The sequence below is a fragment of the Carassius auratus genome, chromosome 41, assembly GCF_003368295.1.
Source record: "Carassius auratus strain Wakin chromosome 41, ASM336829v1, whole genome shotgun sequence".
NCBI lineage: Eukaryota > Metazoa > Chordata > Actinopteri > Cypriniformes > Cyprinidae > Carassius > Carassius auratus.
This window is the reverse complement of record NC_039283.1, coordinates 20,416,061-20,431,244: the sequence shown is the minus strand read 5'-3', so window position 1 is coordinate 20,431,244 and position 15,184 is coordinate 20,416,061. Positions and strand designations below refer to the sequence as shown.

General features: G+C 37.7%; 1 protein-coding gene across 1 annotated transcript in view; it reads right to left on the bottom strand.

The window, feature by feature from the left end:
• Window positions 1–15,184, bottom strand: part of LOC113059226 (RNA-binding motif, single-stranded-interacting protein 3-like) — a 43,958-nt gene that overhangs the window by 5,557 nt on the left and 23,217 nt on the right. Inside the window, exons 4-7 of the mRNA XM_026227568.1 lie at window positions 14,143–14,186; window positions 10,960–11,056; window positions 8,590–8,640; window positions 1,245–1,355 (exon numbers count right to left, since the gene is read on the bottom strand). Coding sequence (XP_026083353.1) covers window positions 1,245–1,355; window positions 8,590–8,640; window positions 10,960–11,056; window positions 14,143–14,186 — 303 coding nt within the window. The remainder of the gene's footprint in view (window positions 1–1,244; window positions 1,356–8,589; window positions 8,641–10,959; window positions 11,057–14,142; window positions 14,187–15,184) is intronic.

The following is a 15,184-nucleotide window of genomic DNA, read 5'->3' as shown; positions in this document are numbered from 1 at the left end:
CCCATCATCATGTCCCTGGCTCCATACAGAATGAAGAATCTTGCTGAGATGAACACTAAATGATAACAAACATATTTTCAATCCTTCTATTAGTCGAATCCTGTTTGCTTTTTCCTTCAGTTTAGGTACTACTAGAAATTAATAATTTTACTTTTACTCATCACATTTCGAATGATTCACAATTTCATTTAGACCTTCAAAATATAAGGTACATATTTCACTGCTCATAGTGATACAGATCTATCTTCTTATTAAACACTGATGTATATTTTTCTTGCTGAGTTGTATCTTCACTCAATTTTGGTACATTTCCAAAAATTACCATGAAAGTACAATAGTGACTAAACCTTAAATAATGTTATTAATGAATAAATGCTTGAGAGCAAACAGGTTTAGTGATCAGTCTGTAAACTAGAGGCATTTTAGTATTTATATTAGTGCTGTCAAATGATTAATCACGATTAATCACATCCAAAATAAAAGTTTTTATTTACAAAATGTGTGTGTGTGTGTACAGAGTATATTTAAAAACATTTTTCTTAAATATATACATGCATGTGTGTGTATTTATATAGACATACTATATGTCCATGTACTGTGTATATTTATTATGTAAAAATATATATATTTTTGGATGCGATTAATCATTTCACAGAACCAATTTATTTATATACTATTACATTTTATAGTACTATACAGTTAGTATTTTGAATGAGCTTTTATTTTTATATTTTCATTTTAGCTTGAGATTTAATAATTTTAGTACTTATTAAAGTTAGTTGGCAAGTCAGTAGTTCTAATTTTCATTTTCCAATTAATATATATTTTTTTTTCAGTATCAACACTGCTACAAACAAAGTTATTCAAATATCCAAAAGTTAAAAGTTAAACATTTAATAAGGTCAGGTAAAAGGTGTCAGGATATTGGTCAACTAAGTTAAAAAGCTAAGAATAAAGTTTTCCTTTTTTAAAGGACTTTTTATTTTTAAATGCTTTTAAAAACTGTATCTACTTTCTCTCAGGTATGTTTGGCTGGGTACTTGAGTTCAATACTGGCAAGAGTATTCATAACTTATTTCCCAGTACTTTTTACATCCCTGGGTAGAGTTGAACTTCCTTGTTATTTTCTTCCATAATAGTTTGCCAAATTTTAATTAGCATTTAACTTTCTTCTTCGGCTCCTCCGCAATTCAGACCAGCAGAAGGTGATGAGGCCTTATGATGAAGGCAGCGGAAACACTCACAGTGCCAGTGGTACCCATGGACAGGTGGTTCATCTGCTGGGTGAGGGGTCCCATCATGTTAGCGGGCTGCATGGAGATGGTGTGGTCCATGGCTGGCGTTATCACAGCACCCTACACACATGTACAAACACAAACACACATTATAACAGGTCTGACTGCGTGAAGCATGGGAGAGGAAATGAGCTACCATTCAACAATCCAACTGGACGACTTCATTAGAGTCAACGGGCTGATCATGCATTCAAAACTCTCTCTTTCTTTCACTCATCTCATTGGCCCGTACAGCCACAGCTGGGCCCTATTATGAGGGCCAGACGTGAGCTGTTCCACTTCAACAAGTGAAATAATGCGATCCAAATGCGAGCCATGCATAGTTCTGCAGACATGATGCATTGCTCACTTAACAGCAGAGCTGCTGCACACCACGGGTGTGTTTAGGTTTCAGGCATGCTGGGATGAGAGTGCTAACACATGTGAGGAAGAGACTAAAGAGAGAGAGAGAGACGTCTGCAATTTGCAACCGCTGACCTGAGCTATCACCTGATGCCGTCACATGACTGCTTTCACAGAACTAGGCCAGAGACGCAAGCACACGCTCGTTCTCGCATGCCAACTTGATTAGGATTAACCTTTCAGAAGAGACCCTCCGTCAAACAGTTTGTCAGAAAGTTCAATTCTGACGCTGGGATGAAGAGAAACCATTGTGCCATGTATAACTCTGGTTACAGTTTATGAGGCACTCTTTCCTGTTAGTAGTGTTGTGTTTAAGACTCTTATCGGTACAAAATCACATCTCTGAATTAGCGATTGAGTAGAAATTCATCAGTCCGGACTACAGATTCAACATAAGATAAAAATGAACCCTATTTACTGACTCAAGGCACGTTCTTGGCCTTTTTGTGGATGATTCATTAGAGCATGTTGTTTTAAATAAACCGTTTGTCTTCATGATAATCATTTTGATTCACTTTTATCCAACAAGGATGCATTCAATTGATCAATAACGACTAAAAAAAGATTTATAATGCTACAAAACATTTCCATTTCAAACTGTTCTTTTGAACGTTGTGTCCAGTATCCTGAACAAAATATATAAAAAACTTTGAACGTATCAAAATATATACAGTAAAGCAGCACAACTCTTTTAACATCGATAACAATAAGAAATGTTTCTTAAGCAGAAAATTGGTCTATTAAAATGATTGGTAAAGGCTCATGTGATGCTGCAGACTGGAGTGATGCTGAGCTGTGCAATCACAGGACCATATGAAAATACATTCAAATAGAAAACAGTTATTTCTAATTGTAATAACATTTCACAGTATTACTGCTTTTATAGATGCAGCCTTGATGAACTTATGAATGGAGAATACAGCAATAACTTTCATTACTTTAGCCGAGCGGACAGTTTAAGAATGTAAACCAGCATCCGAAATGTTTTTAAGTATGGTTTTAACAAACACTAAAGCTATATTCTGGGACGGTATGTAACACCACCATCACCATCAAACAATAATAAAATCAGGTTCCACCCTATATTATTCCCCATTCAATATACTGTGTAACCTGGGGCCCGTTCTTCGTACGTCGCTAACTCAGTTAGCTGGATTTGAATGTTGACGATTTGGCGTGATCTTGGATCGTTTGGTTCTTCGAAGCTCATCCCAGAGCTGCTGTCATAGCAACAGGTCCGTCAGCATAAACCTGTTCGGGAGCAGACTTATTTCATGTAAACAGGATTAGATCGCTTCTTTTCAACCAGAACTGATACTCAAAATATGCCTGCTACCACCGCTACTTTATTACAAGAGTATCGTACTGATCCAGGGACAATAATTTAAAATAATAATCATTAAAAAAAAATATTTAAAAATAATATAAAAATGCTGTAGCTAGATACTATACTATAGACACAGCCAGTTTTACTCACTGAAATATTTAATTGTCATAAAATTATTACTTCATAATTGTATTAGAGTCTTACACACATGCTAAACAGATAATAGAGTCGTGCATTATTTTGATGGATGACTGCTATTATAAGAGGGGCTTGATGGAGCGCAGGAGATGCAGATAACATGATATTGACCCTTAAGAAACTTTCATTAATGCTGTCACGTAACAAATCTGTCCAAATATAAAATGAAATGAATAGATAATTTCTACATTGAATTAAAAATGTAAAGACTGCTCAACTATTATAAATTGCGAATCTAAATAACTGGGAATCATGAAAGAAATTCTAATTAAATAAAAACATGTATATATTATCTGTTTCATGTATCTATTATAAAATTTATGTAGTTTTGTTTGCCTGGCTGTTTCCTTATAAAAGTCCAGAAATTTGTCAAGTTTTTCGTCAGGTGTCGTTTTAAATTATATGACGTCATTACATTGCCGTCTTACCACCAGCCAATCGTTGCACTGCTGATCATGGTTTCGAGTATCGATACATATCCCCTTTTAAGCCAACACATAAACGCGCAATTATCTCAGATAACTCAATCCAGCGATACTAATCATACACAACATGTGTGTTCGAAGAACCCAATCAGCCGGATCATGATTAGCGCGATGATATCATCTTGGATGTGTCATTTGATCTCGGATGTAATAAGCGACGTATGAAGAACGGGCCCCTGGAAACATGCCACATTATGCAAGTAAAATGGGTTGCAAATGGCCAGTTACAGTTGCTTTTCAAGATTTCAAGCTATCTATGGTCATTATCTGATTTAGATTTTTTTATCTATCAATACGCGAATAAAATTCATGATGATCTATTTATTCTTTTCTAGGCAGAAGTATATACTGTATTTATGGCTAAATGTCTGATTACTCTCTTAAAACACTTAAATCTTGAAATTCTATTCGTCTATAGCCCTTCTTCTCCCTTTGCGTCTCATCGTTGTCATGACAATCAGAATATGTCTTCAGAATTTTTTTCAGCTGTGGAAGAGCATCAGCTTTCAAGCATGTGACACTTGTGTGGTGACTCCTGACTAAATGCATTTATTCTGGCACTCAAAATCCAATTAAACATTGGAAGTAAGTATTTTAATGAAGTGACATTGATGCCACATAAATAAGTCATTTATAATAGGTTTCTGCATTATTTCCGAGCAAGAATATCCGACCAGCTTGTACAAAGGAGTTCACATGATCAGTGTCACAAATTGACTTATTTGATTAGTGACAAATCAAATAATCAATCTGTGACACTGATCATGTGACCGCCTTTGTACACTGGTCAGATATTCCTGCTTCTTAAGGAAGAAAATATGCTCTTTGGATCACCATAAATCATGCTGGAGAACATGATCATTGGGTTTTAAACAAACACAAATGTACGATACGATGATATGCAAGTATTGCATGGATAATTATTTCGTCCTTTCTAGCACAAAACGGCTCCAGGTGAAATGCACCAGTTTCTGAAGAGCTCTGAAAGAGATATATTCTTTTTCTGTGCACCAACAGTAAAAAAAGAAAAAGCCTTCACACACACTCACAAACATGCAAGCTTCAGTCTCTCTCTCTCACAGCTTGGTGCTTGTCTGCGCTTGAAGAATAAACTGTACAGGCACTTGGTGTCAGATGCGCTCTGTCTCTATTCACGCTTTCAGAGGTAAACCGTTCAGCCGCCACGCACAGCTTTCAGACGCGAGAGCCTCGAGCTAACAGTTCCCCCGCCCCACAACAAGCTTTCATAATGAGCGAAGGAAAAAAGAAATCCATGCTGAATAATTCTCCACTCTAATTTACAGCCGTATCAGTGTGAGACTTAGACAGACGATTAAAGCCGCGCTTGTGCGTACGTGTGTGTTTTTCCTTCATTTCCCTGAGGGGACGTATTCGGAAAGTGAGTGACATTCTGAGAGGGATTTCTGAGACAGCCAATGAGATTTCCCTCTTCAGACAACAGCCTTGTAAACTCCGTTCCAACCTCAGCCCAAATACACATTCATCTAAGCTGATGGTTTCGAATTCTGGCAGCCAAAACGTTGGTGGCTGCCGTTTAAAGCCAGAGATTTCCGATGTAAACTAGATGAGCAGAAATCTCCCATGACATCAGAGGAAGGAGTGTTTTTTATCCAAGACGTCTAAAATAGAGACAGGAAAAGGAAGTCAATCTTTTTGTCTCTCCCAGGTACCGGTGCTTATTAAAAGCAGGCTGCCAGGGAGGATGTTTGATATTAATCTTAAACTAAATGTGCCAAGGCATAACCACTAATTCCCACCATTTAAACACACTTAAGAAAAACATATACCATGCATTTTTTCTTTCTCACGCACACACACAGCACCCCGCCAATCCCAACAGAGCATTCTTGGGCTGCGATAAACTCAAATATTTACTCAAACATGGGCTTCTTTGTTTCTGCAAATGGCCGTGACTAGTAGGGGCTTAGAGAAGCGTTTCATTTCTTTTCTCTCCTCTTGCATGGCGGTTCCACTTTAAGCGGCTTTGCTGTAATGCACTGTGGCCTTGATTCATTAATGTTCATTTCCAGGATGTGATTTGGTTAGGGTGGCTGGGGATTCTTCTCTGCGCTTAGATGGAAAGAAACAGGTACAGTTGAGTGATGGCCCTCTGGGTGGTGCATTGTGGGTAAGTGTGTGCTTGTTGGTTGGTGTCTGTGTGCCCTGCTGACAACATCTGTGCGCCCTGCTGACAACATCTGTGCAGCTACCCTGCTGAAAAAACTAGCTTACACGTGCAAGAATTTCAATATTGGTTAATACGGGTTGACCCGCAAGTTGTAAAGCTGGTTGGTCAAGATACTGTTGATAATTTTGCAATGCTGCAAAAATAGAAATAAATAGCAAAGAATCAACCAACATCTGTGAATGTACAATTTATTTGAAACTAAATTAGTGGCTGCAGAAGGAAGATTTTAGAGTTACAGTATTAAACCGAATAGTTTTCACAAAAATAATATAATATATATATACTATATTAACTGAAAGTCGATAATAAAATGGGGAATTAACTTACTTTAGGATTTATTAATTTCCCTGAAGTCTGAGCCAAACTACATGAAGCAGGCTGAAAAGTGATCTGTTCTTGGCCATTTTGTTGCCAAGCTGAACTAATGAAACTCTTTTGTTGCGTGACTTTGTTGAACTTCTTTTGAATTGCATACCAGTAAATTCCTCTTGTCATTCCAATTTAAATTCCAATTCTGCATCCTCGGGTTCATGGTCAATTCAAATTCACATTTGTGTTTTAAAAGGAGACCAATTCCTTATTTCTGAATTTTACAACCCTTATAAGGACACAAGTGAGCCAACACACACACACACACACACACACACACACACACACACACACACACACACACCCACAGCCACACAGCAATAATCTGGCTATAGTAATGCAGAACTCAGCTATATGGCCAAAATAATCAGCAGGTCACAACAGCAGGTGCACTTAAGATACACTAAAACACACACACACACAGCACTGCGGAGTAGGAGCTCAGAGCACTTCCATTGTCTGCTGATCTGCTTAAACCCTCATCACCGGCTCCGGTCGCTATGGTCACGTGTCTCCACGGTAACAAGGTGCCAAATTCAGTGGTGTTCTCCAATAACAATGCTTCCCTTTCTCAGCCACTTTTAATTGCTGGCCTTCTCTCTTCACAGGAACCACAAAAAGAAAGCAAAGAACATGATTTCTCCCGCCTTTGTTTTCTTTCCAGGATTTTCAAATTAGGCAGAGATCATCTCACAGACTCCCACTGCATCTCTCTCTCTCTCTCTCTCTCCCTCTCTCTCTCTCTCTCTCTCAGGCAGCTGAGGTCTTTTTTGATGGGTTGCCAGATCATTAGATATGAGGGTTTGGTTACAAACACATTTACACAACACAATCATGATCATCAAACCTCCCATCCGACTACACACGCACACACACACACACACACACACACACACACACATATACACTCACATAAGAAGTCGGAAATATTACTACAGTATCTAGTCAGACAGACATCTGCCTCCTTTTCTATAACCCTGTTCACTTCTCGAGTTGCTCAGGATCACATAAAGCCCTGCGTCTGCCTGCTGTGGATCTGGAAACAGCTGACTGAAGACTTTTTTCAGGCCCTGCCAAAGAAAAAGCCCTGATCCCAGACTACCTTTGGCCATTTTCACAGTGGAATGCAGACCTCTGGCTTACACTAAATCCAAGTTCAGGTGGGAGCCAAAGAGACGGTGGGCAGACCTCAGCCAAGGGGTTGCCTTCTTATACAAGAGTTAAGGGAAAGAACACAAGAGAGGTAGTTTGTACCGATGTATTTGTGCAGTGAGACCGAGAACAAGAAAAAAAAAATGTCTCCAGGTTGACAAAGTTATGTCGATGGAGCTCAGACAAGGGACAATTTATCTGATCCAGACTGCAGACTGACTGGAGGAACAGATCCTTGAGTCGCCTGCCCTTAAAGGGCCAGTTCACCCAAAAATGACAATATCTGTCATCATTTGCTCATCCTCATGTGTTTCCAAATCCCTATAAATTTGTTTCTGCCATAAAACAATGTGAGCGGTCGAGTTGCAAAATGACAACGAGTACCATAACAGTTTCATAAAAGTGGTCAGAGGCTTTAAAAGAATGTGCTAGGAGGTGTGTAGAAAAGTTTGAAGAAAAAATTGTGTAAAATGTAATTTAAAAAAATGTATAATAATAACAGAAAAAATATGTGCATGTGTACATTTGAACATATAAAATAGAAAATATTTTCCATATAATATTTGTATTTTTAACAGTGTAAATGCTGAAAATATATAGATGCCTTTATATTTTAGGGGTTTAAATGGGTCCCTCGAAAGGGGATCTGCATAATTGGGGTTTCTGTGGCATCAAAAAAATTGAAAACCCCTGGTTCATATTACTTATGCTCTATATTGTCTTCTGATGTCACTTTAAGCACATCTTCAAACTAATTTGTCTCATGGACATCACTACATGAGGCAGAAACAGACATTTTCAGTGAATAACAAATTAAAGTATGCCTGTTAGTAGCGAGTAAATGATCAAAATGTTAAATATTTGGGTGAACTATATAAACACATATAAACACCCCTTTCACCGCCCCCGCGCTTACTTGCTGGGCCACAAGAGGGCAATGGGGGTAAAGATCCCCAGCATTTTTTTTTTTTAATTTAGCTCATAGAACATCCTCTCTTTCACAAAGATAAAGAAAATCACTTTCACCCTTTCCTCATTTCTCTCTATCTGACGGTTTCCTCATGTCCCCAACACATACACACGCGCACACACACGCATATACACACATACACACACACCAAGATAAATGAACACCTCCTCAGCAGCACTTACCGTAGGTTGCATAACGTACTGTTGGTGAGGCATCCACGATGTACTCTGGACCTGTGGAAGGAAACCAGCATTTCTTAATTTCACTCCTTACCCCCCTCCTACGCCTCCTCCTGCTGCCTCGAAGCCCTGATTCCCACAGAACAGCCAAGGCAGGAGCAAGTAATACAAGAGCGATAATTACACAGGGATCTGAATTCTACACACAGCGATATTGCCTCCTAATTACGGCACTGCAGCAGCAATTTCATCATCTAAGGCCGACTTGGACCCCAAAAAATCTCTCCTTTCATCTCGCTGCCAGAGTAATTCTCACAGCAACATTTACTACATTTAGGACAGGGTTACTATAATTAACTCAAACTATAAAAATAATAATAGTTGTTACCAGCAATAAAAATAAACATTTACTAAAAATAAAATACAACTTTTATTTCAGCTGGCAAGGCAACATTTCTCTCTCTCTCTCTCTCTCTCTCTGTTTTTTTTTACTTGATGTACTAAAATAAATAAAACTAAAACTTGTATAAAAAAAGAAAAACCAGAGACATTAAAATGACTAAATGCTAATAAAAATGTAATAAAATTACAAAAACTTAATAAAATAAAAAATAAAGAAATAAAATAAAACAAAAGAAAAAAAAAAAAAATACTAATACAAAGATACAAAAAATGCAACTAAAATAAGACTGATATGCTTGAGTATAATTTTTTATACCACACACTAAAGGGACTAAAATAAATAAAACAAAAACTGTAATAAAAATGAATAAAAACTATATATATATATATATATATATATATATATATATATATTTATATATATATATATATATATATATATATATATATATATATATATATATATATATATATATATATACATATTTAAATAAAAAACGAATAAAATACCAAACACATACAACCAAGTAACAAAAACTGTAACTAAAATCAAAATAAAAACTGAATATATAAGACTAAAAATAATGCTAAATTAATTATGTTATTATGAGCATTATTTTATACACAAAACAGATGTGAATAACTAATACTGAAATGAATAAAAATGAAAAACATGCACAACAAAATTACAAAAAAAAAAAATAAAACACTAAAATAACTTTTTATTTTTATGCTACATGGACTGAGAATAACTGGCCACTTCCTGTCTGAGAGGATGGAAGTATGCATTTATTTTCGTGAATGTGTGTTTGAACGGTTGTAGGTGTCTATATTTATATGCGGTGTCCTTTTATGTTGTTCTAGGAAGAAAAGCCTTTGGGATTTGTTCATCACTGTGATCTACCTCGTGCTTCTCTCTCTCTCTCTCTCTCTCTCTCTAAACACACTAAGTCCACTAAGATGTGTAAGCACACACCTTCTCTCTCTCTTTCTCGCCGACTGTTAAAAGATTCATGCTCTCACTCTGCTCTCCCTCTTTCTCTCCTTCTCTCTGTCCTTTCACTGGAAAGGGAAACAGTTGTCTCTTTTTCCATTCTCGAAGTTCTAGGGGAGACTAGGGGAGGAATAAAGGTAGCAGTGCATTGATTTCTTGTGCAGTGCTTGGCTTTGAACTCGTTTTGGCGGGTTCAGCACTATTTGCAATTTAAAATTAATTCGCTGGCCAGCAAGGCACTTTTACACATGATATCACGAAATCTGATTAAGAGATAAACTTGGTAGCGTGCAGAATGCATCATAACAAGCGTGCGGCTGGGAGCGTAAACTAAGACTTGGTTTGTATATGTGCACTTGTGATCGCATGTGTGTGTGTTTGAGGACGAGAGGTACATGATCTAAAGGGCTTAGCAATTCTCTATGCTCAGCAATGTTTTGTTTAGTTTAGCCTAAGCCAAATCAATTAAGGATGCTCATAGTCACTGTTTGCTCACTCACAGCTTTAATAAGCATTCCTAACGTGAGAGCAAACACAGAGAGAGGTGGAAGACATGCTATACCTCCACATGATCTCCTCATATGTATGTGACGCAGATTGCATTGTGTTTGTATAAAGTGGTTCCAAAAACATTTAGACACTCAAATTTCTCTTAAAAATGCCTGAATGTCATTGCATTAGATATAAAATATCTGCAAAGAATTGGTGCTAAACCTCTTCTCAGAATGAATTACACTCTTCTTAGATATATTGTTATTATTTTTAACAAGAAAGTGTTAAATTTATTTAACACCATTTTTTTGTGAAATGTTTTGCTTAAGGAACTGTGCTATCGATCTTTAGAACAAAAGCATATTTTAAGTATGACATCTTAAGTGTCCAAATGTTTCTAAGGGCCAGTTTGTAGATATAAATGTGTGAGTTTGTTTGCCTGCAGCGTGTTCGTTCTGACTGCTGTGTATATGCTGTGATCATACCTGATATGTGGAGACAGGAGAGGCTGCGATGAATGGAGTGATTGACGTTTGAGCGATCATGCGGTTTGTGGAGATGCTGTATGGTGAGGAGTAGAACCTGTAAGATACACGAAAAACTGTTAGTTCTGTTCGTATAAAACAAGAGTGTTACAACATTGAGAGCGTAAAATTACAGTATAGAGGGAAAAAAACAAACATGTAACAACAGCACATTTTCGTGAAATGTGCTACACAAATACCATATTTTTCGGACTATTAATCGCACCGGAGTATAAGTCGCATCAGTCCAAAAATACGTCATGATGAGGAAAAAAACATATATAAGTCGCACTGGACTATAAGTCTCATTTATTTAGAAAACATTACCGTCTACAGCCACGAGAGGGCGCTCTATGCCTTCAGTGTAGACTACAGGAGCACTGAGCAGCATAGAGCGCCCTCTCGCAGCTGTAGACGGTAATGTTTTCTCTTGGTTCATGTCAAATTAATTTCGATAAATAAGTCGCACCTGACTATAAGTCGCAGGACCAGCCAACCTATGAAAAAAAGTGTGACGTATAGTCCGGAAAATACGGTAATTTAAACTGAATATGAAGTTTGTACAAGTCACATTAACAGTACACTTAATACTTTTATAAAAAGTTTATAAAAATATACCATGATTCAATCATTTCTTTTAAAATGTAATTTATTTCTGTGATGGCAAAGCTGAATTTCAAGCATCATTACTCCAGTCTTCAGTGTCACACGATACTTCAGAAATCATTCTATGCTCATTTGCTGCTCATTAAACATTTCTTATCATCATCATTGCTGAAAACATTTATGCTGCTGAATATTTGTTGTGGAAAGCACGATTTTATTTTCCAGGATTTCTTGCTTCATAGAACAGCATTTATTTGAAATCGAAATCTTTTATATGTTTGTGTGTTTATCTTCACAGGCTCGTGTCACAACAGCTGATTTGTTGACTTCTCAGTGTTACCCGAGCAACAGCATTTTCCAATAGCTACAGTTCTCGGGCAGGACTTTATTTATCATTGTGTACCTACTGCGGACATGTTTCATCTGCAAGCTCCGTTGCTAGGCTTTATTGATCGGCTTGTCTGAAAGCGGAGAAATAGAGCATGGGGAGAGAAAAGCTGGCTGCCCGAGAGAGCTCATGCTCCCTTATGTCCCAGTCACACAAGATGACCCGAGTGAGAGCATGTACAGGAAGAAGGAAACTCGATCTTTGAATATATATATTCTGATGTGGTAGGAGTGATGGAAAGGAGAATGGAAACAAATAAAAGCGTTTCAGAATCTGGCTCTTTTTCCCTTATTTCATTCCCTTTCCCACAGACAGCAAGTGCTGAGTCAGGGCTGCAGAAGGAGCCAGAGCTGGTAACTAAGGTACGATGATGACTGTTTCCCCAGAGTGCCGGATCAGAGACAGAGCCCTAGGCCTTCCGTCCACCGGAGCGGACAGATAGAAAGGGTCTTATCTACCCTAGTCTAGTACCCATCTTCCTGGCCTGAAACCAGCACCTGACGAAACACTTACACTCTTCGGTGCAACAATGGCACAAAATGCAGATTGATTTTGACAGTATTTGTGTGTGTATGTGTGTGACCGTGTGCAAAGACAGCTCTGAAGAGTTCAGTATTACTCACTGCACCTCAGATGTTGTTAACCCTGCTGAATAGACCAGATTAAACCTGCATGATCCTGCTGGCTAGTCAAGGATGTCTTGGTGGCTAAACTAGTTGACCCTTTAAAGCCATATGTCTCATTAACACAATCAGTAACTTCCTGAAAAAAAAAAAAAAGCTTTTGTATATGATGTACCACATGTATTCTGCCCTCTGGTGGATTATTCATATAATTCAGGAAGTAGAAGGACTTTTTTTTTTAAGTTACAGTTTCCAAAATGTCCACCTTTTTTTTTTTTTTTTCTGTGAAATGTTTGCTTATGCTAATAAATTAACAAAAATAAACCCTCAAGTCATACCAAACCGTAAGACCTCTGTTCATCTTCGGAACACAAATTAAGATATTTTTGATTAAATCAGAGAGCTATCTGACCCTCCATAGACAGCAACGCAACTGAAACGTGTGCATGAAGGTAATCTGCATCAACAGCGTTGTTTACGACTTGGGCAATGCATGTGTATGCATTGTAATACTCTCTAAAATGGTTGAAGACGTAACTTGGGGGAGAAAAATGGTTAAAGTAAATGAATGTAAATTATGTTAATTATTATTTTCTTTGCGCAAAAAAAGTATTCTCGTAGCATTGCAAAACTGAAGTTGAGCCACTGATGTCACGTGGACTGTTTTACCGATGTATTAACTACGTTTCTGTACCTGGGAACATTGGGAACATTGCTGTCTGTGGAGGGTCAGATAGCTCTCTGATTTCATCAAAAATATCTTAATTTGTGTTCTGAAGATGAACGAAGGTCTTACGTCTTTGGAACAACTTAAGGGTGAGTAATTAATGACAATTTTAATTTTGGGGTGACCTAACCCTTTAATTAATTTCTAATTGAAATAATTTTACTAAGATATACTTGGAGTGGGAAGTGATATATTGTATGTATTTTTATATATGCATCTCTACACACTTCCAATAGAAATTAAATTTTACATTAAAAGTGAAAAGTGAGATTTTTGACTACACTGACACTAACATTGACATTACAGATTTTTATTTCAAATCAATGCTGATTTTTGAAGTTTCAATTCAAACAATCCTGTATCATAAAATTATTTAACTGTTTGTTGTGCACCAAATCAGCATATTAGATAAAGTATATTAAAATAGAAAACTGTTTTAAATGGTATTATTTTACAATATTACTGTATTTCAGAAAAATAAAAATTATAACAAACATTTTCTAAAACACTTAACCATCTCTCAAATGGACCACTGACACTCGATCTACAATCTCAGTTAGTACAATCTAAAAAACAGTTTGGACATTGTGGTTGTGGAATCCCATTCACTTCCATTATATTACTGATAGACTGCAATGGTTTGAGTTAAAAATATTCATTTGTTATCTACTGAAGAAACAACGTCACCTGCATCTTGGATGCCCTGGGAGTAAGCTGATAAACATCACATTTTCATTTTTGGGTGAACTATCCTTTAAACAAGCATTGAAAACTCAAAACAACAAATTAATCTCTCTTACCCATTCTGCATTGCAGTGGGATCATAGGTCAGCGTCATGCCACTCTGAAACAAAAGACAGACAGGACAAAGAGTGAAAAATAGTTCAGGTGAAGCAAGTATCCTATAAAGTCTGTTGAGTAATGCTGGCAATAGAACAGGGTCATCTAATAGGGGCCGACCAAGTGCTCTTTATATCTTTAAAAGAACATGGCCAAGACTAGTAGCTGTGGATCCATTACCTCAGAATGGTGGGCTGTAATACCAGACAGGCTCGGATTCGATACTGCACAAAGTTATTTGGTATTTACAAGGCTGCAGAAAGCATAGCTCATGTTGACAGAGCCACACTAAGTGAATAAGGGGGGAAAGCTGGCCGCTTAGACCCGTATTGGACTGGAGCAGATAAACAACGCTCATATACTGCAGGTTTATCAAGTGCCAAGCTTTACTCAGTGGGGAAGAAAACCTGGAGACTGGTGGGAAAACCATTGACCTAACCTACATGTGACTGGACACTCTATCTAGTTAATGTGGACCCCTGAGGTTGCATATTGAAATACGCCTTCATGAGAGAGTGCAGCCAAAGTAATGGCGGCTGCCAGCTCCCCATAACGGGCGATCACATTCTGGTCGGTAACTGGGCACGCTTCCCGAAACCGCCGCATCATGCCAGCAGCTGGGGCTGCCCAGAAAATGCCAGCTGTACACCCTGTCTACATTTTCCCACAAGCCAACCCAGACGGCGCGACATGCTTCGTGAGAATAAAGACCAGGAGAGGAGAGATTAAAGGACCTGAGTGAAAGACTGGGAACTCAAACATGGCCAGATGACTCCATCAATCAAATGTTTTCTCATGCCTCCTTTCTTCCATCTTACGTATGAAACAAAGGGTTTGTTTCCAACATACTCCCTTCTTCATATCCTTATTCTGGTAATGGGAATGCAAGGGAAAAATAGGGCAGAAGCTGGCGTGGAAATGGTAAGTAAGTAGGATCAGGTTGTGTGTCATTTGGAACTGAACTGAGTTTGAATTCCAATGGCTGCATTTGGATTGAATTTG